General features: G+C 43.2%; 1 protein-coding gene across 5 annotated transcripts in view; it reads right to left on the bottom strand.

Annotated features, from left to right (window-relative positions):
- The window catches only part of scml2 (Scm polycomb group protein like 2), a 64,228-nt gene that overhangs the window by 29,406 nt on the left and 11,817 nt on the right, over window positions 1–23,005 (bottom strand). For all 5 annotated transcript variants that reach the window (XM_064327081.1, XM_064327082.1, XM_064327083.1 and 2 more), the window contains exons 2-7: window positions 12,506–12,657; window positions 11,517–11,585; window positions 11,058–11,128; window positions 10,496–10,730; window positions 9,864–9,952; window positions 7,731–7,974 (exon numbers count right to left, since the gene is read on the bottom strand). In XM_064327081.1, the coding sequence (XP_064183151.1) occupies window positions 7,731–7,974; window positions 9,864–9,952; window positions 10,496–10,730; window positions 11,058–11,128; window positions 11,517–11,585; window positions 12,506–12,527 (730 nt within the window). In that variant the 5' untranslated portion in view covers window positions 12,528–12,657. The remainder of the gene's footprint in view (window positions 1–7,730; window positions 7,975–9,863; window positions 9,953–10,495; window positions 10,731–11,057; window positions 11,129–11,516; window positions 11,586–12,505; window positions 12,658–23,005) is intronic.

Below are 23,005 nucleotides of genomic sequence, written 5' to 3'. Positions count from 1 at the left end.
GGCTTTCTGCAGCTCGGACCGACCCACAACAAAGCCCACGCTGCCGGAGCGGGCGGGCGAGAGAGAGAGAGAGAGAGAGAGAGAGAGAGGGGGGAGAGAGAGGGAGAGGGAGGCGGGCGCAGGCTGATTTGCATTAGAGCAAGGGAGGGAGAGTGGGAGGGGGAACCGAGAGGGGGAGTGAAGGGGAGGGGGGAGGTGGTTTGGCTGGAGCTCATATGCATATTATCAGCGGGCCGTATTGACAGTGCCCATCAGTCACCTGCTCTCTTTGGCCCCTCCCAAAGCTTTCTGGGAGGAGGGGGGGTGGGGCCAAAAGGTTAAAATGGATCAGAGGACCCTGCTCGGGGAGGGGGTTGGGATGTGTGGGGGGGGGGGGGGGGGGGGGCTCCTGTTGGCTGCATTAGCGGGCCCTGACGGTCCCGTAGGAGGGGGTCTTGCGGTAACCCAAGCCTATTCAAAAGTCCCCAGAGGGCCAGCGCTGAAAGGCAGCCTCAAAAACACAGGAAACAGTAGCGCATAACAGCATTACCCGGCCTGAAAAAGTATGCCAGGAGTCCCCCCCCCCCCCTCCCCTTCTTAATCTTAATAATGAAACGGGAGGCAAACAAAGCAGGCCTAATCCTGAGCAGCGGCAACCTCAAAGCCCTTCCCCGTCGTTACCGCACTTTCCCCAGGAGAAATTATCCTCCTCTTATTTGAATATTCAGTTTTTCCCTTTTCCAAAATGCAATTTACAACTCCCACCTCCCCCCCCCCACCCAGCACATACGCACAGAAACGCAGACGCAAACACAAACACCACCAAAACCATTCATTTGTGATTGGATCTTCAGAAGGATATAGAAGTTTTTTCATTTTTAAATTTTATCTTTACTAATGTGGAAAAAATAAACGCAATATTGTTTGTTCCTGGTGCATTTTGGTCTTGGTGACAAGGAATTGGCACAAGGGGAAATAAAAGAATGAAGTAGAAACACACCGTTTGATGCCACAATAATGATGAACCCATAACAATAACATGCATTGCTTACAGAAAATAATAAACAATTTGTAATTTCAATACAAATCATTAAGAAATAATATTTATTAATTATTTATTAACTTTTATGTCCCTGAATAGAAACATGCAGCTACCACAAAAGCAAAAATAAAGTAATACAAATACATATTACCCACCCTTCAAAAAAGAAAATTCCTTTTAATTTTGACCAACTTGTTCAAACAGAAAGGCATATTCAGATCCATTTGGTAAATTAACAAAGCCAGAAAATACTGTAAGTGTGGCCTTATGCTAACTTGCATTAATGCTGCAGTCCACTCCATCATTGTTCACTCTCTCTCTATTGCTCTCTCTCTCCCTACACATGTAAATGGTAAATGGTAAATGGACTGCATTTATATAGCGCTTTTATCCAAAGCGCTTTACAATTGATGCCTCTCATTCGCCAGAGCATTTTTAGGTAGGTGTCTGCTCAAGGACACTTGACATGCCCAGGCGGGTTGAACGAACTGATGCCAGACATGGTCACTCCTGAGCTATGTCGCCATAGCTCAGGAGGTAAGACGATGTCTGGCAGTCGAGCACACACATGCACACTATATATAAATATACATATATATATATATATATATCCTATTACACATTAATTTTAGAAAGTAGTCTTGTATAAAGAATGAATAAATGTAAAATCCAAACCCCGAAAACTTTCAAAAAACAGTACAAGTGATACAGAGTCCATTCCAGACCGTTTTAAAATTTCAAACCTCAATATCACCGGGCTTTAGAAATCTCAGTGCATGAAAAAGACCACACATAAAGCCAACACTTCTTAAAATGCTTGCAGTTGTGAATTCCTGCTCAGACAAATTAGCATCTCCACTGTAGCTCAGCACAGGGAGCCTTAGCTCAAAGGAACAGGCCATGTATTGGTAAGCCATCGCTTCATTAATCGCCGGTTCATACCTGTGACCGAAATAGAGCCTGAACCCCAGGGGAAGGACAGAACGAATCTGTCCGCCCAAACCAGTCTGTGAAATGACAAACGGTCATAACTGAGGTGATGAACTTAACCATGTCCAGGTTACAGGGTGGCGAAGGGGGTCAAGCCAAAGGAATCGTAAATTAAAAGATTTACGTTTCCCTCCCGAAACCCTCCCAGACAACCCCAGTTCCACCACCGTGCGAGTGAGCGTGCGTGCGAGAGTGTGTGTGCGCACGCGTGTGAGTGTGTGTGCGCGTGTGTGTGTGTGAGCATGCGCGTGCGAGTGCATGTGTGCATGTGCACGAGTGTGTGTGAGTGTGTGCGTGTGTGTTCTTGTGAGGACCAGCAGGCGTCTCTCCTCACTCAACAGGGCTGAGATGTGCAGCATAAACAATAGAGCACAGGGACCGGAGCTCTGGGGAGCTCTGGGGAGCTCTGGGGAGCGCTGGGGAGCGCTGGGGAGCTCTGGGGAGCACTGGGGAGCTCTGTCTCCACTCGGGCCCCTGGGCTGCCTCATTAGGGGAGTCATATCGGCTAATTAGAGGGCAGCTGACGTTCTTTAAACGACTCTGATGCAGCCGATTCATTTTGGCTCCATCTACCAGAGGACTTTTTTTGGGAATAGGGGGCATGTGTGTACCCCCTCCCCGACCCCTCCCCTGCCTGCCCCCCCCCCCCCCCCCCCATCTCCACTCCAGGGGAAGAGGTCTTTCAGCACGTCTCAAGACGACCTCCTTACTCCACAAGCCCACATGTTCCATTTCAAAAGAGCACAGATGCTACTTACCAGGAGCCCATTAAAACCTGCGTCCATCGCCAGCACAGAAATCATCGAATGAAGGCTTAAATGAGACGGTGTTTCACTCACTTTCAAAGTTCGGCCGGGGTAACGTGCTGGTCAGTGGGTTATTACTGCTATAAAAATGCCCGAAACACACCACAAACCTAAATCAAACCTAAAAAGCTAAACTTAAAAAAACAGCTTTTCAGCTGTGAGTATTTCTGTACATCAATTCATACTTTGCACTTGTAAGTTTGCGAATATTCCCCAGGCATTTCCTTGCACGTGTAGAAAAAAAGTGAAGAAAGAGCCATCGTCAGGTCCACAGGACAGAACCAAAAACAGGGGACCGCTTCAGTCGGCTTGGTCTGTGTAAAACAGTTAGCAATGAATCGGGGAAAACTCTGCGAGCATTTAAACTGTGCATTCAGCGCTGTTCTTTAACCCTAGGCAAAGCGAACAGAAAGACTCACTGTCAATTCCCACAATAAAACAAAAAACGGCAAACCACTGCAAAACAAGCAAGATAAAAACCAGGGCGACGGGAAAGCATTCTGTGGGGTCGCAAACAGTTTCGCAGACAGCGACTGAATGCGAGGAATTTGTAGCGTTCTTCAATCGCGGGACGGAGAGCGCTGGAAGACGGGGGGGGGGGGGTAATTAAAGCCCTTCCTCTGCGGAAGAAAGCAAACATTCGCTAACAACTGAAATGCCGCGTGGAGGAAGACGAATCCCCGCGTCACCCAGTACCCTCCGACGCCCGGCGTTCGGGGACAATGAACACAGGAAGCGGTCTGTAAACACACCAAACGCACCGTTGGCCCGGAGGGACGCGACCAATGGGAACCCTCAGAAACACGCACATATACCGTCCCCCATCCAGTCTGGGTCTGTTTACCCAAGTCATATCACTTATACTTCCAGGGACTTCGGTCACTTTCAAACCAACGTCCCCACACCCTTACTAAACATTACATTTACATCGCATTTATTTGGCATACGCTTTTATCCAGGGCGACGTACAATAAGTGCAGACCGAAGGTCTTTGGAACAACCACGAAACACTAAAGCAGAAGGGATTACATTCAAAAGAGAACAGCCCTTTCTTTCAACAAACCAGGGGTGTACTTCAGAGACAACAAAAAACAATGTGTGTGTAAGTGCATTTCATTAGTTGTATGTTTTATAATATAATCCCACAGGAAGGGAATGTTGCACGCAACCCTGAAAGGCACCTACTTTTCTCTGAAAGCCAAACTAAATGTCTGCACATATTTTTTGTATATGGGTCAAATATGTAAAGGCAGTCTGGTTATTTTCAAATGCATGGTTGAATATATACACCCAAGAACACAAACAACAGCAACAGCAACAACATCAAACGGATTTCAATGGGAAATAAGATTACATGTGTTAAATTACAGGGGAATACTGAAATCACCCCGGGCACTTTCCAGACAGCTGAACACAAGCAAAGACAAAAGGTGTGCTATCCTGCATTTAAATCCAACACATTTACTCAGCAAGCACACAGATTTTAGTGATCGCTCTACTAACACAAGAACACAACTTCAACTAAAAAAAACCCTCCTCACTGTTTTTTTTTCTTTTCTTTTTTTTACATTTTTTATCTTCAAGCTCAAAAAAAATACAATAATGTAATGGAGGATACTTTCACAACAAAATAAGACTTCTTTCCATTCGACTACATAATTATCATCGTGAAAAATTCATTTAAATTGAGTAACTGCTTTCTTTGTGGGGGTAATGGAGGGGGGGAAAAAAATCCAAATCCAAACATAAATGAGAAAAAACCAAGAGGGACGTGACAATCAACAGGGCTGGGCGAGGGGAGCAGCTCCATAATGGGTGAGTGGCGCGTGGGTCAACATCGCGCTCAGTCCTGGTCTTTGTTTGCTCGAGAGGGGAGTTAACATATGTGCACGCATTTCTGTGTGGGTGGGTCTCACAGAAGGCGGGGGGAAATTAGTTACAAAAAAAACACAGCCAGAATAATTGCCACCATCTTATTTCAAGAAAGAAAAAAAAAAAAGAAGACCTTGAATCAATGGTCTTGGTTTGGTTTAATGGTGTTAAACCAATTTCAGAGCGCACGCATACATACAAAAAAAAAAGTAGATATGCAAACGGCTCTAATTCGGATTGTGTTTGCGCGGATTGTGAGAGCCTTTTCAAAAAAAAGGAGTTCTGTGGCTCTGGCAGGGTACTCGATAAGAGCAGGGAACTAAAGAGAAAGGATACGTTTAGAAAATGGACCAAAATTATTTTCATCAGCTTATCCCCCAAGTCTAAGGAAAATTCAAGAGATTTCCCTTAAACCTATTAAGGCCTAACAATTTCACAGCACGGAAACGGATACAAATAGCTTGTCTGAAATCATTGGGTTAGATTATCACATTAGAGCTTATAGAGGTCTTATTAGCCCCCTTGCACAGAATAACCTGAGGGAGTGTGAGGCAGTGTGCTTTTGTGTTTGTGTGTGGGTTGGATATACGAGTGTGAGTGTCGACCCCTATCACGAGACACAAAAGAGAAGGGTCTAGAAAAGCTGAGACTGATATTTTGCACATCAAACTAACCAAGACTAGCACAGTTAGGCCACATTCGTCAAATCTGCTTCCTGCAAAAACCACTACTGCACAAATTATGGAGAAAAAAAAGACTAAATAATAATTTTTTTTTTTTTTAAACCTGAATGGCCAATTGTAATTTAAAATTAAACCTAAAAAGCCCGAAAAAAAGCACTGTATTATCAAATCTGAAAACTTAAAAAACTACAAATGGAGCCTTTAACCTCGTCTGTTGAAATTTCAGAGAGTTAACGACTACGCTAACGATGGTCGTTTGAATGCAATGCGGTCGTTTGCAGCATCCCACAAACGGCATCTCTGCTGGTAAACACGCCGCCCCCCTCACCGGAACCCCCCCCGAAAAGGCTGACAGGGGCTCCTTCTAATCAGCCGGACCCGGGGAAAAGGCCTGGCCTCTCCAGCGGCCCCCAGGTAGGCGTCCTGAAGGAGAATTCATATTTTTGAACCCGGGTCACGCGTGAGCGGGTCGTGACCTGGTACGGAGCCGCTTCGGGTTCCCCCCCTTTCAGGCAGCACGCCCCGGGGCACTTCCAGCGCACCGTGGAATGCGCCGGAAAGCAAGTGCCCGTCACACGGCTCTGGAGCGTCTGCCCGTGCTAAATTCATTCACATTCCATTACAAACCACTCACTCACCAGCAAAAACAAAAAAAAAAAACAAAAGCAGCTACAGGCCACTCAAAGTTAGAGATAAAGCTATAGCTAAAGTTACGGTTAAACTGAAGTATTTTTGTCGCAACAAAATTGTTTCCCCCGTACACAATAAACAAAACGTTACTCTCATACAGAAAGCATACACTCTGTAGGCCTTTATGAAAAGAAATCATACAAAAAAGCTGTCTGCTTACCAAATTATCGATATCAAACTGATACAAAGTTATAGCTAAACACTCAGTGACACGTTTTATAGAAACAAAAAAAAAGCAATGCTACCCAAGACTTTTCACATTCAGTCAAGGAAACTGGCCCAGTGTTTCACTTTGCCATCTCATCTCTCGTTTGGTTTGTTGGGGGGCCTCACATGGTTAAACTGACAAGTTCTCCAGTCGCTTGCCATACGCCACTGACATTTATATTTAAATACAAATGAATCATACAAATAATCAGTGCTTAAAACAGAAGAGTCAAGTTCGGAACAAATAGTGCGAAACCCCTTATGGCAGCAGAATAAACGATAAGCATATGGCCGTGTTGCCGCATACAGAGTACCTAACACGTTTCAACTTGTTTTTGTAGGCAAATGGCGGGCCTAGATGGGCTGAATGGCCCATACTCATCACTAAGTATTCTTATGTAAATGTATGGCAGACTCACAGAAAACAAATCCTTTAAAGAAATATATTAAGCGACTTGCTCATGTGAATGAGCTGCTTATTAATATTTGACTGACTGCCATTTTGTACAAGCCTGTGTGGAGACAACATTGGTACAGAGCTCTAACATTGCGTATCTTATTATAGGAAATACACAAAATCACTGACAAATCACAAACTGTTAAACTGGATTTGTGGATGGTGAAGTTACTTCCCATTTATACTGGCTTCCAATGGACTCAGAGCTGAGAGGCCAAGAGTTTGTGGGGAAAGAAAAAAGGATTTTTCTCAAAAAAAAAAAAAAAAAGCTTTTCTCAAAAAATAACACGCAGATGGCAAAGTTACTTAATTTATTTCAATTACTTAGCCATCATGTTACTGATTTTTTACCAAGCTGGCTGCAATTTCACTGAAATAAAAAGGTTGCACATCTAGAATGTTTATTTCCTCACAACATAAAAATAATGTGATTGAAAATGGCAAAGTTCTGCTACTACGGCACACAAACATCCCAGTGTCAGTCAAAGCTGTCGCTGATAGTGATCTCTCAGACCGTACCAGGCCGGGCTGTGACCAGGTCTTGGGTTCGAGTGGGATAATCGTGGCTTCTGTAATTTGCCAGTTCGCACTACTCTTTGTTTACAACCTGGGACAGAAACCAGACAACTCCTGTCTGACACATTTACAAAACACTGCAATGCACCACACGTGAGATTTTATCATTTTGACGATTTCAAAAAATCTTAATCTATTGCATTTTTAGGAGTCACCATAATTTAAGTTTACAATCCTCTTCTAACAAAGGAGGCTTTGTTATAAAATAAACTGATCTAATCCACTTCCACAGATATATGAAGTGTTCTCATAGGTGTTCACATTTATTTGTTGTTGCAATTAATACCACACCATAGTGAGATGCATAACTGCAAGCTCAATTTGTTACATTTGCTATGTCCGTCAATTATGCTGCACACAAAGGAACTGAGAAGGGATTGGGAGGGCTCAGAAACGAGCTCTGTCGCCCTCTGCTGGACGGGACTCACCGCTGTTGCCGGGCGGCTGCAGACTGTGCTTGGTGACGGAGCACCAGCCCACGGGGAAGATGTCCCGAGACTCGTATTTGCACCAGTAGTCGAAGGCGCCCCTCCAGCCGTCGAACATGACGAAGATCTCGTCGCCCCGGACCTCCCCGATGGTGGCGGGGCAGATCAGGTAGGGGTTCTTCTTGTCCACGGCCTCCAGCTTCATGCCCGGCTTGAAGCCGTTCTGCGGGGGCCTGGCGGGCTCCTGCACGAGAGCACAGGAGAGGCATCGCCATGAGACGCTGCACTGGAACAATGCATCACGTCCCAGTCCTTACACCTATCGCTCATGCACATGGAAACACTTTGAACCACTTTGTTCCAGTCTATTGCTAAATGGAGCGCAGCATCAATGTGCAATCAATCAATTATGTATGTATGCCTGTATGTACGCATGTAGACTACATGACCAAAAGTATGTGGACACCCAAACATCACACCCATATGTGGCTTGTGGAACATTCCATTCCAAAACCATTAATATGGAATAGGTTGCCCCTTTGCTGCTCCACTCTTCTGGGAAGGCCTTATACTAGATATTGAAAAATGGCTGCCGGGATTTGCTTCCATTCAGCCACAAGAGCCTTAGGGAGGTTGGGCACTGGAGTTGGGCGATATGGCCTGGCTCTCAATCAGCATTCAAATTCATCCCAAAGGTGTTGGATGGGGTTGATGTCAGGGCTCTGTGCAGGCCAGTCAAGTGCTTCCATACCAAAGCGCTATATAAATGCAGTCCAGTCCATTTACACCAAATGGCAAGCCATTTCTTTATGGTCCTTGCTTTGTGCATGCATTGTCATGCTGAAATAGAAAAGGGCCTTCCCCAAACTGTTGCCACAAAGTTGGAAGCACACAATTCTCCAGAATGTTACTGTATACCGTAGCTCTAAGAGTTCCCTTCACTGCAACTAAGGGGCCTAGCCCAAACCATGAGAAACAGCCCCAGACCATTATTCCTCCTCCACCAGTTGGCACTATGCATTTGGGCAGGTAGCTTTCTCCTGGCATTCACCATATCCATGTTCGTCCATCACACTGCCAGATAGTGAAGTGTGATTCATCGCTCCAGAGAAAGCATTTCCACTGCTCCAGAGTCCAATGGTGATGTGCTTTACACCACACCAGCCAACACTTGCCATTGTGAATGGTGCTCTTAGGCTTGTGTATGCTGCTCGGCCATGGAAACCCTAGGTGACTTAGGTGCATTAACTGTCTTAACTACTGCTTGTATTTTTTCCTTAGACTGCGTTGTTGCCGTTCTCGTTGTGTTAGTGTTAATCAGTTTAACCTTCAGGGTCCAAGTTGAACTATGCGGTTGTTCCCTGCACTTGGACCGGTACTTCACTCTAGGGGTTTCGTCATACTTGTTCCTGGTTATGGTTATACACTTTGTTGTACGTCGCTCTGGATAAGAGCGTCTGCCAAATGCCTGTAATATAATGTAATGTAACCCATTTCATAAAGCTCCCGATGAACAGTTCTTGTGCTGACGTTGCTTCCAGAGGCAGCCTGGCACTCAGTAGCGAGTGTTACAACCGAGGACAGGCCAAGGACAGATTTTTACACACTTCAGCACTCGGGAGTCCCATTCTGTGACCTTGTGTGGCCTACCGATTCACGGCTGAGCTGTTGTTGCTCCTAGACGTTTCCACAATAACAGCACTTACAGTTGACTGGGGCAGCTCTAGCAGGGCAGAAATATGATGAACTGACCTGTTGGAAAGGTGGCATCCTATGACAGTGCCACGTTGAGAGTCGCTGAGCTCTTCAGTACGACCTATTCTACTGCCAGTGTTAGTCAATGGAGATCGCATGGCTGAATGCTTGATTTTATGCACCTGTTAGCAATGAGTGTGGCTGAAGTAGCCAAACTCACTAATCAGAAGGGGTGTCCACATTGCCATGTAGTCTATGTATGCGTATGTATATGTACGTGTACATATGTATGTGTGCATGTATGTATGTACGTATGTATGCATACATTATTAATACTACAGCAGATTTTTGTTTTCTACTGGCATGCAAACCACATGATCAAAATTTTTTTTGTATGTAATGCACATTAGAACTCGTATTTCAAGTGGCGACATTTACCTTTTTAAACGCTGTTCCAGGAGCCATTTCGGCTCCACTGAGGGTCCTCAAGAGGAACATGGGCCACGAGGATGCATTCATCCTGAACCCTACAGAGAAAACACACCCATCACATCTACCTCTCTTCACAGCTGTCACAATGAAACATACAAAAGGAGGGTTACACAACACAAGTACTATATGTCATAAAATGGAACCCAAGAAAAGCGCCAACTCTCAGTACTATACTGTTACGGGGACGGCACTACCAACTCAGAATTTAGTGGATAACCTGACATGGAAGCAGTAACAATCTCGGGGATTGTACCCCCTTATACCCCCTTTCACACTCACACCATATCCCAAAACAGTAAACCAACAAGATTTCATACATCATTTACAAAAGTCAGTAAACAAAAACTTCACACTTAAATTATAATACAAAAAAGTGAAATTTCATTTTAGCATTATTTCTGTAAAAAAATGTATACAAAGAAGTGTTCTTTCAGTAAATCCCACACAAATTCCACATTCTGTAAAAGCAAAGATTAGTTTAGCCTGCCCCCCAGCCACCCTGCCCTAATGGTCCTCGTTTCCCATGATTCCACAGTGCAGCTCCCCGTTTCCCATGATGCTGTGGGGCAGCCCCTCACCCAGCGGCGGCTGCAGCATGTCCCCGTTCTTCTCGCAGGTGCCGATCGGCTGGATATCGGCCGAGTCCACCAGCCGCCAGAAGTCGTTGGTGTTGTCGCTGCCGTCCAGCCGTAGGCGGAGCCGCGTGCCCATCAGGCCCATCACCGTGGCGATGCAGACGGAGGTGGAGTTTCGCGGGTCGCGAGCCTCCAGCTTCATGTTCATTTTGAAGTCATTGGTAGGCGGCACCCTGGACTGGAGTGACAGACAAAGAGGGGGCGGGGTCACTTGGGGACAAAGAGCTGGCATGAGCTAAGCATCAGCTGACCGAAAAGAGGAAACAAGCAAGCAGAATGCAAGGGTAAAAATAAATGACCTGTTCGAGAGGAGAAGGAAAAACAGAAAGGGACACAGAGAGAAAAAGGTGCTGAGAGTGGCAAAGAGACAGCAAGAAGAAACAAAAACAAAAAGATAAAAAGAGAGGTCGAGAGAGTGATACACAGACAAAAAGAAAGAGAAAGTTGTCCTCCCAAATGAGTCACAGTAGTGACACGACCTCTGAACTCTGATGATGAAACATACCTGTCTGAAGCAACTTGGAGGGGCAGGTGTGGAAGATGTTTCCTTCAGATATTCCTCCCAACTGAATGTCTCTTTAAAATAAAATCGGTGAGGGTGAGGATGCCTTTTATATTTGCACACTTAAATAAAGAATGAAAATAAAGAACTAAAGCCAATTTTCATATTTAGCAGATATTTGATTAGAATGCCTTTCCACTGACATTCTACAGGCAGGCATAAGAGCATTAAAATATGACCCGTACATTAATGTACAATGGTGCCTGGTGCACTTACAATTTCACGACAGTGGGGCAATATGCAATGTCCTTTTCTCAACAGCAGAGGGCACTCAAAGTCAATGTTCCAGAAGAAATCACCAAACAAGTTTAGCCCTGTCAGTTTAACCTTTGGATAAAAGTTCGAAATTTTTATGATCACGTGATATACTCATCAAAATTAAGTAATTAATGAATAAGGTACCTTTATTTTGAGGAGGACCAGTTGCTGAGCTACTCCTGCCAGGTTTCTCTTTTTTATTGTCTTTCGGGTCTAGAAAGAGCAGAGCACAAAAGATACTCAAGCACACCCAATAGCACACATCAGTTCTTGAAATGAAGTGAAAAATCTGACACTAGCTGAATTATACTCAGTTATACCCATAAACTGCAACAAAAGTATCAAAGGAAAACTCCAGCCTAAAACACCATGTCATTGTTAGAATGCGCATATTTGTGATATACAGCGCAAGCCGGGTCCTATTTTCCCCTTTTGTGCAGTATTTGTTTTTCTCAGTTAAACTCGAGTTCTGTAGACAGGAGGTCATGCGGTGATGTTGCCACAGCAGGCAGGAAGGAGTTTAATACGACTGTGTGTCTTCAAATCACGACGGTAAGTATCAGATATTCATTTCAGCCCATTAGGGAAAACAAGTCAGGGGTTTTGCCTTGAATCTCTGCAAATCACCTTTCTTTACTATTCCTACTGAGAGAAATCAATCAATTATCAAGAGGACATACTGTACATACACATTTATAAGTTAACCCAAAACAATATTGTTTTTTAAGTTAAGGCCACTTAATTGGTTTACCTCAATTAACTTAAAATTCCTTTGATTTATGGGGTTAAAACAACTCCGGTTTTAGCGTTTCTAACTTAAGTATCAAGAGTCATGTTTCCATGAATCATTCAACTCGCACCAAGCCTACTTCATCTATTCAAAGAGCTGAGTTGAACTTATTCAAATGTCAAGGCTCACAAAATTCACTTCAATTTCATGACATCAGCGGTCATTATTTAAATTGCGCTGAGTAACCGGACGATATTTGAGTAAACGGAACTTAACACAAGCTGTCCCGACACTTGCAGATTTGCGTGCGTGCCGTCCTGAGATCTGCGAGGATGGCAGTTATGATTTACGGCGCAGAGGAAGGGAAGCAGTTGAGCTGCAGAAGCCGAAAGCGCCTGGTTACCTTTCACCGCAGTTCTGCCCATCTTGGCCGCCGGCTGGGGTGGCACCTGCGCCGGGTGATCAGGTGACGGGCAGGAGGGCGGTCACTCCCCCACGCTGGGGTCCCGTAGGCGCAGGGAGAAGCCGCGACTCGCGGTCAGACAGACTGCACCTCTGCAGAGAGAGAGAGAGAGAGAGAGAGAGAGACTGTGTCAACAGTGCAGTGACTGAACTAAGGGATAACATACACAGGGCCTTCTACGTCATAAAACAACTCATTTCTGTACAGACTCAAATTTGAATTTGGCTTAAAATCTTTGAAGCTATAATTGAATCAATCACTCTGCCAGTGAGGAGTGGGGTCCACACATCAGTCAAAAATTTGGCAAATGGCAAAAACCTCCAAGTGAAATCCTGCATGTAGAATTCCGTAAACACACCTTAAAAGTACATAGAAACACAACTGGGCAGAATTAGACCAATGCCCATTACTTTTCAAGATACAAACAAGCCTAGGCAAGCAGAGTTCAGCCGGAATGGGGATAAAGCCTGTGGGGAGCACTGTCTGTCAGAACTGGAACCTCTGACCCACAACTTTTTGTATGTGAAACGAGGGTCCAGTACCATTTATGAACAAAAACTGATAACATGAATAAGAAGTGATATAATTTTGACTTTAAAGTGGGAGTATCTTCATTTAAAGTCAAAATTATATCACTTTTTATTTATATTTTTTAATCAATTAAAAAAAGTCTATGAATCAAAGGTATGGTGATCGCCCTACCTTGACCTGGCTTCACTATTAAATGGACATTAGCTAAGTAGCTAGATGGCCACCGGTAAGCTTTCAGCACATCAGTAAATGTTAGCTGCTTGTAACTAGCCACTGATCTATAAAATATGTGGCGACATAGCTCAGGAAGTAAGAGCGGTTGTCTGGCAGTCGGAGGGGTGCCGGTTCGATCCCCCGCCCTGGGCGTGTCAAAGTGTCCCTGAGCAAGACACCTAACCCCTAATTGCTCCCAACGAGCTGATTGGTACCTTACATGGCAGCCTTTCACCGTTGGTGTGTGTGTGTGTGTGTGTGTGTGTGTGTGTGATTGGGTCAATGAGAGGCATCAATTGTAAAGCACTTTGGATAAAAGCGCTATATAAATGCAGTCCATTTACCAAAATAGAATCTATTTAGCTAGCAAGTGCTTTGAACTTATCCAACAAATATACAATTAACATAATACTTACAAGCTATCTACCTACAACATGAACACCATTTCACATCCACAGTTGCGCTGTTTTTCTGTCCTTCAAAATGATCATACTCGCCAGCTGTCACTAGTCGTTTAAGACTAATAGCACCGCTGACTGTATGCCACTGCCACACGGACACATTTCAACAGTGGATTAATACCGCCACCTACTGCAGAACAATGGGGAGTCAGCCAGCCCCTCAGGAAGAGACATTCACTGGCCCTCAGGATCCAGCGAAGAGGACATTCAAATTTTGGAAGCACGTAAAACATATTGACCCCCACTCAGATCAATGCACAGCCCTGTAATACTAAGAGTTGACCAAAGAAAACAACCCCCTCTCAGCTCGCCCTGAGCCTTAGTTCTTTACGCACAGACACATACCAACACCTCCATGGCTCAGAATCAGAACAAAACAGCTACAAACTGAACTAGAATCAACAAATTGCAACACAAATGAAACAAAGTACAAGCCCAGCGCTTACTGGGAACCTCAAACAAAATCACAAAGGGAAATCTAATTTTATCAGGCCAAAAAAAAGGCAGCACACTGGACCAAACTATCCGTCTACCATGACTGACAACATACTGAGAACCACCGTGGCGAGGTACAGACTCAGCGAGCTTTGCCTAGCCATAAAGACCAGCAAGCACAAAAAAAAATCCTGGATTCCAGAAAAAAAAGACAATAAAACTGAAATAGAAAAACACTTCCTGATTGAATGTGCCAACAATAAAAGTCCCCGCACCTGATGCGGATGAGCTACCCTTCTTACGAAAGGGAAAACACAAACTGCTGCGCACCAGTACAATTTGTGTCCTCTTGCCGTCCTCTGAGGGACACACATATATGCACAAACATACGACCTTGCGGCAAATAGTTGTCATTTTGCTACAAAAGCACTTTAGTGCAAATCGTGAGAGAAAAGAGAGACAGAAAAAGAGAGACAGAGAGGCAGAGGCGGGGAGGGATGAGAGATGTATGCGTGAGTTCTCACCAGCCGCACACTCACGAAATGCTGTCCCCAGGATTGATTACAGCCTGCTGAACTAAAGCGACCCTTGATGTAAAAAATGAAAAAATAGCTTTACTGAATCAGATTTCTCCCCTTCCCACACTCCGCCCGTCTCTGGCCTTCTCTCTCCACTGCCCGCACACAAGACTCACTACAGCTGCACATCGCAGCTTCTCCTCTGTCATTTCTAAGGGTAAAAAGCTTTCTGTGCTTTTGCATGTTTCTGATGTGCCACTTTGACTGTGTAGATCCAGACCAGAGCTTAGTCCCACTCCAGCACGATGTTCACCTCACGCAGTGACGCGACACTGTGGCAGAATTCACCGGTGGCGTGACACATTACAGGAGGGTCCTTGAACATATTCCAACACTCTGCCGAGCTTACCCTAGAGGAGGAAGACGACACTTTGTGACATGTTTTAAGGATTGTACCCGCTGCCCTGCTGGGGGGGAACAAGGCCATGCAACCCTTTGCTAAGTGTCTAAGAAACAGCACGACGTGCTCCCATCAGACACCTTCCACGTTCCAGCTCCAGGTTTCCACGGAGCTTGCGCCAGCCACTCGCCCCGATCGATCCGGGGTAGGACTTACGCCCGGTTTCCCCCGGCCCAGGCACTCAGGAGGGCCGAGAGCGCCGCTCGGTCTCGTCGTTCTGTGTTCTGATCGCGGGGCGGAGCCAGCGCAGGATGGGCGGCTACGCATCAGCACGCCGCTCCGCCTTCCAGCTGTTTTCCGTGAAGTAACGGCACCTCGCCCGTCTCTGCACACCGCACTAAATCACCAGGAGACAGCGCAGCACGGTCTGCCCCGCAGCCCCGCCCCCCTCTACAGGATAAACATGGAGGTCTACAGGTTCCCTGCACAGTGGCCAATTCCCATTAGCTAGTCCCCGGTGAGAGAGAAACATTTTAAAAATGGCTTGTCTTTCGGCAAATTTCAAGAATAGACCAGCATAGAAATTAAGTTTCTTTTGCAACACCGTGTGGTAGCTTGCCTTTGGTTTCACAATGACATTTAAGAAAAACAAATTAACAATCATCAACAGACATGTAGCACCAGGAGAATTCCCTGGTCAGGATATTACCATCAGCCGTGCGAAGTAACAGTGTATGATTACATACTGATTTTAAAAATTGTAAAATACATCCAGAAATAAAAGTACATAAACATTATACAAGCTATAATACATTTAGTATATGCTGATTGCAGGAACAAAAGATTTTTTAAAAACATTTCTAGTTGACCGGGGAATTCCAGTGATTTAGCATTTTACGCTGTTCTAATTAGTTATGCCCAAACGTGATCATCAACTATCAACAAGAAGCCCCCACCCCACAAAAAGTAAAGCGGAAGTTTTTCTTAATGATTCACTATTTAATATATTCATAAAAAGTACTAACTCTACACAACACTCTCTGAGTAGGCATAACGCAAGTTATAAGACACGCTCTGCTTCTTCATATCTCAATCGACGAGACTCTTCTGAAGCCACCCTCAACCCTTTTCCAGGGTGAAAGAGTTCATATCCAACACCCTGTGCAAACCACATGGTGCCCTTTTTTTCTTGCAAGAGTATATTTGTTTCTCTCATTGTAACAGGAACTGGATGGATGTTTACATTTCTGATGGAATGTTCCACGTTCTCCTGAAAAAAGAAAACACGACTCTCCAAACATTCTGGGCACGGTGACTGTGTAAACTCCTCTAACGGAACACGACAGGCTAAATTATAGCAAAAAGAACACTGAACCTAGAGGAAATGTCTGTGCACAACTATCATATTCGACAGAAAATGTAGACTAAGTAATGTCAAAACTGCACAGCAATAAAACATCAAATTTGTTCGCAAATTATGACTATAATAACAATGTCCATTAATTTTAACATTTCAGTGACTCAGAGAGGACACTTACAGAGTAGTCTGTAATTACGCTACAGCTTAGGATAAATATTTGCACGTTCCTGCAGGTAGAAGTTCTGCAACTCCGTCCTATGTTGCACGTTTTGCAGCAAGCTGCTTGCTTTAGCCTAGTTGTAACGCTAAAATGTTCTCCACTCGGCTCCACAACACTGAGGTTTCTCTTGACCACTTCCCTCAGACTTTTGAGGCATGGTTTAAGTTATCCTCATGCTGGAAAGTTTTTTTGTTTTTTTTTCCAGCCAAGCCTGAATCGGATTTTTGAGCCATAAATTTCATGGTATATATCTGTATTAATCTCCCCCTTGAATTTTGGCACGGACACTGTAACAGGAATTCAAGATTTAAATCAACCCCAAAGAGAAACAGGGCAGCCCCTGTCCTTCACAAAGGGAGAGACATTCTTGTCACGGTGATTTTCAAAAACAATTGCAGATGAGCACGTCAAAGCTCATTTCTGAACCACAAAAAAATGGTATTAAGGATAGAAAAAGATCTGACCAATCGGTACTACAGTAGCCAATGATTTTTGATCACCAGCTTTTGAAAACTCCATTTCCATTTTCCTTCAGAACAGGAATACCGCTGCCAAGTTGGAGAGCCGAGCAGAGGAATTCCGAATTGTGGACTCTTCCGGAAAGGGGCTGGGCCCCCCAGGTCTGCTTCTGCTGCATTCTGGGTGGGGTCTTCCTGTTGCAATTCTTTGCATTTTAACTCAGGAAAGGTCATATTTGGAGGTGTCGTAACCCCGCGACTCAGAATCCCAGACTTCCTTTATGACCTTTAACCTTTGGCGGTGTTTAGCCTTAAACCATTTGAATAATTTATTTTATGGTATACTGAGGTAAGAAGCTCGAGTCCTCTTCCTCACAAGGTAGAGATTATTCCAGTATTTTCTGGATTACAAACACTAAAGTCAAAACTAAATGGATCAGCATCACGTGATTTTTTTAACAGCAATTACCCAAAGTAGAGGTCAGTTTAACCATTAATACAAGTTTCTAAAGCTCCAGTAATGTTCTAGATGACAGAAATCTAACACAGGCCTACATTTAGAGGACTTAATTTTGAGTTCATTATAAAAGCTGTGCTTTTTAAAAGAGAAAAGTAGTATGCCGTAATTATTGGAGCATATGCGATTACATTAGTACTATATTTGACCCATTTGACCCAAGGTGTAAGATCACCAATACGCGATTAGAATGTTCTTAACTGAATATTCTAATGTTGAAGTAACAACACTTGGGAGAATAAAAACAAACAAACAAAAAAAAAATCCAAATAACATAGGCTACTCTTCAAAGGGTTAAGAATAAAAAGTGATCCTAAGTGGACTGGTCAATAATGCTGCTTCTCTCTTCCTCTGGCCAGAACTATGCCGGTATGCTGATCCTCAGCAAAGAGAGCAGTCACGCGACTCAGCTATAGAATGGCCCGACCGTACCAAGAGGCTCGTGGAATAAGCCAAGAGGGCTGGAAACCTCAGACAGGGTGAGACCCTTCACTTTACTCATGAAACACCATGATACCTGTTTGCATCTGTCAACTTAGTCCATCGATTATCTCAAGTCCGATAAAGTGAGACGCTTAGTCCAGATGGCTGCCTCCCATACATAATTTAGCTACCCGCGGGCGCCTGCTTTCACTGTCAACAGACTAGCACGTTACATAACGAAAGCAATGTTGCACACATAGGGCAATGAACTGCATCTGTGATACGGCAACACTACAACACAAAATTAGCAATGTTTTCAACTTCAGAACTAGCCATCCACCATTAACAGACAATATGAATTGTATTTAAATGTGAAATGTCATTATTGATATACAAATGTCACAATTATTATTACTGCAAACCAGATTGACTTTTGAATTATGAAATGCAGAAATGCACTTTTATAACACGTTACATTAGAGATTAGTTGGATGGGCAAACGTTGTTAAACTGCAAAAGTATCTTCAGTAGCTTCTCAAACTGTCAAAATGCTAGCAACACATTTTGTCATGTACAACAATTCATATTCTTTACCATTCCATGTCAATCTGTTATTTATAAAAAACAATAGCTACAACAGTTGGAAAGCATTACAACACTACTTGCACAAGATACAAACACACGTAATTCAACTTCTTCTATGCATGCAGCTAGCAAGCTAGCAGAATGCTAGTAAGAAGTTAACCACCTATAAGGTGCACCCGTTTCATCTTTCTCTAACCTGAAAACAGAACATTGCCGGCCTTTCCACCCAACATTTTAAAGTGAACAAGCAGTTTACATCCTTTTCACTGAGCAAACCGTTCTACAACAGGCTGTTATAATACTGTAGCCAGCTATGTCTTCCTCTGACACTTCCCTTGTCTGCGTGTGTCAGTCAGTATTTCATAAAACAACCACTGTGCTGTGATCTACGCTGAAAAGTGTGATGAACTGAAAAGACACAAAGTTTAGAAAGCTAAACAAAGCAAAGGACGCAATAAGGAAATTAATTATTGATCAGGTTGATATGCAATCATCTTCTGGTTTAGTGTAGACAATCAATTACAACAACTTCCCAATCACGACAGGATATTTAGTGTCAGTGTGCATTATTTTAACATTAGGAACTAATGGATGAAAAGCAAATAGCAATTGGCAGAGTCCAGATATGCCATCAGCAAACTGATCAGTCACTGGCACCAGTAGTGTCCAAATCTGTTTATTTCTAGTAGCCTACATCATGTTTGTTACAAAGTATCATTTGCATAACTACACCTGGAGGCCAGTCTAGAGCATGTACTCCGAAGCAAAGGGATAATGAAAATAATATTTACATTTTTTCTTTTTTTTTTTTTTTTTGCAATTCCTGCAATTTAATATGTCTGCCGTTACGAGGGGCCCAGAGAGCCGGGGAGAAAGGTGAAGCGCTCGTCATAAATATGTTTTGGGGGATTAAAAGACGTGCTCTTTGAACCAGGCTCGATATCGCAGGCAGGGCTGTAATTTACTGACCCTCCATGGCGGAGCGGCGTGAACGATCGAAGCCGGTCCAGCACGCCGGGACCTAATCGCAGCCCATTTAGACACACGACCGCAGACGTGCAGTCGGAGAGCGGGGCGACACAAGTTTTTCATTATTTCTCCCCCTCGTCCATATATTAGTCCATAACCCCACATTTCGAGATTTAAAAGTCTTCATAAAACAGAGGTAAGAGCAGTCTAAGCGTACGTTCACATTGGTACAATGAGTGCACCCCATTTTCCACGAGATCTGCTCGATTGCCTTTTAAGGCATCAGCGAATGATCTCTTGGGGTAAATTCAGTTTCTCAGTTTTTTTTTAAAATCCCTATGGAAAATGTCCATTCTGAAACACTGTGTGGAAACTTTTCAATGGTGTTATAGAAAAATGAAAAATCGACTAGGCTTGGGGTAGGCCTCTGCGAAGACCTCCACCACAGACACTTCCTCCTAGAGTCAAAGGTTTCAGGCGGCGGTTCAAGCAAATGTAACCGCACCTCCTGTGAGCAGACCGACACGGTGCTCTTCATTCAGGGAAAGTGAGGGGGGGTATGTGTCATCTGCCTCCTCAGTTCTTACCAAAATAATCAGGCAGAACTAGAATTGCAGTCATTTCTCCCTCATTTGTGAGAAACACTCACAATGTCACCTCCCTTTTCTAAACATGTGAATGCACACACCCCCACATTCTCTCACATACGAAAATATGAATGGCAGACTTTTGTCTCAATGCCCTCCCACAACCACAGCCAACTACTTCCATTATTATTTTTTTTTTTTAAAGTCCAGAAAACAGTGAAGAACTTCTGCTGGAGTGGCTCTTTAAACCCTTAAAGCCCAATAGCCATGAAATGGTTAGATGCTGGCATCCAACAATGTGTCTTAAATTATTGCTTTTATCAGTCAGTGATTCAAGGTGCAGTGCTATAACCCATATACTGTTGTAAAGCTTACACTCTTCGCATGGCGATGCAGTAAAACCACTAGAAATAACAAAAGAAACAACTAGTGCTGAAATTGACACCGCAGGTAGATGATTACAATATTTTATAATCCAGACAATGTCCATAACAAGACAAATGGCTGCTAATCCTTCTCGATTGAGATTTACATAAACAAATTACCAGCTGAGCCAAAACAAATGCATCCACTCTTTGTAGGCCTACATAGGTTAGGACAAGTTGATGCATTATTTTCCATTGAGCTGATTGGCTTTTCAGGAGCACCTGCAATTAGCAGTTCTGTATAAGTAAATACAATTTCAAATGTGAAAAGTGCCATTTTCCAAATAAGCAAATTCTTACCTTTCATGCAGAGAGAAAATAAATAATCTCAACCAGACATTTGAGTGCTGAGTGAATCATCCAAAAACGACTCCTACATGAACAAATCAGCCCACTCTATGATCTACCCATTGTGACTTGAGCCCCTGCTGGAAATCCCGTTATATATCACTATAGCCAGTGCTGTCCACGGTGTTGATGGTTATCATGTCAAACTTGGATTGAATGTCAACCTTAACACAGCCTATGAGTTTAGGCCTACGCATTTTAACAATAGCTACTGCCATATTTTGGGAAAAACAAAGTGCGACAATGATAAAGATTCTTGTCCTTGTCAGTTCTTGAAATTAGATGTTTGACGACCCCTGTCAACAGCTGTGATGCCCACCTTCCCCCATTAAATAACATCAGTGACAACAGGGGTGCATCAAAAACCCAAACCTCGCTGTGTACAACATATTGTACCAAGACTAATTTTAAAGAAATAAAAATGGGCACATGGCAACCATGTTTTATTTTAGCAATGCAATTTGAGCATGCTCTATTTCTAGAGTGTTCTGTTAAACGCAAAAAAAGTATGCTGCTCATTTATTTTTAAACTTCAAGCAATTTTTACTTTTGGTACAGTTGAGTATGTTATTTCAATTGTATCCCACTGCAACGCATGAGATCTAGCAATCAATTAAATGAATTAGCATTTTAAAACTGATTTATTTCCTTTTTCAACAACTCTGCTGTGACTGCTCCATGACTTCTGTCAGTATTTTCCATGACAAACAACTTATCAGTACAAACAACCCTACCAATCAGTAATCTGTAGCACTACCCCATTAGAATTCACCAGAAATTATCATTTCAGTTTTTCCAAAATCCCCCCTAGTGGGTTTCATTTCTCAGGGTCTATGCATTTCAACCCCTTCAATATGAAAGTTACGCCCTTGCGATAATTCATTATGCAATGATGTAGGCTAGACTCTTACCATTAACCTACACAGTTTTTGCCTGTATGCGCAGGCTGAACTGAGAAATAAATTCTGAAAAACCATTCATGTTGTCACAAGGTGCAAGTAACACCAGTGATAAGAAACGGTGCAAGAATTCTTTGAGCGAATGTATAAAAATAATTGAAAAACATTAATGTGTAATTTTTGTATATTAAGTTAAAATGTTAATATTGTACCCTAAGTTTTGAGTGACAAAAATGAAATGCATTTCAAGACATAGGCTACTGCGATTCAAAATACCACTGTTTCTGTAGAATGACCCCTTGCAATATGTTAATCCATCATTGTATGCTATATTGTATGCACAATTCTGGCACATAGCTATAACGGGCAACCCTTCAATAAATATTTAAATTGTTCCAATTTTAAATTTTTGCCACGCCTTTCATTTTTTATAACCTACATCTCAATGTATTGTGGTGGTCTCTTGAAGACTCTTGACAGAGCTTTGACAGGCACCTTCAAAGTCACCATCTAGGCCCTATTTTGAGTCACCAAAAACCCAGACTTCCCGTGAAATTTTTGTTGTAAGCTTTGATAACTAGCGGTGTTCAGAACAGGTAGGCTAATTGTTATTATTATTATTACTATTATTACTATTATTATTATTATTTAATACAAGGCTTAGCCACAAAGAGGGACTTTGATAGAAGTCTGATAGAATTAGCTTCAGAAAGTGGAAGATGGCTGGGAAAAAACCATGTTCACAGTGCTCCAATTTGGAGAGGTTTGGTGCCATTTGGAGAGGATTTGCCTTTGGTAAAACACGTCAAATTTTACTGCTTTGTTCAATAGACTCAAACCTTTTTTTCCAGGTGTTGGTGAGATCTTGAGGCACGATTGGAAAAATCTGGTTTCGTATAGTATCAGAAGTAGGCCTACATGTAATCACTACAGAATAAAGAAAACTGATTTTTTGATTTCTTTGGTTTTTTTTTTACAGAATAAATAGGCCTATGTCTTGTAACTTGCTGAGTGAGCATCCCATGGGATCAGGTCTGATTTGGTCATTTTTGTGCAAATGTGCTCTTTATTTCAAGCTTAGAATCATGTCT

The sequence above is a fragment of the Anguilla rostrata genome, chromosome 3, assembly GCF_018555375.3.
Source record: "Anguilla rostrata isolate EN2019 chromosome 3, ASM1855537v3, whole genome shotgun sequence".
Taxonomy (NCBI): Eukaryota; Metazoa; Chordata; class Actinopteri; order Anguilliformes; family Anguillidae; genus Anguilla; species Anguilla rostrata.
Note: the sequence above shows the minus strand (reverse complement) of the source record. Positions and strands in the feature narration are given on the sequence as shown.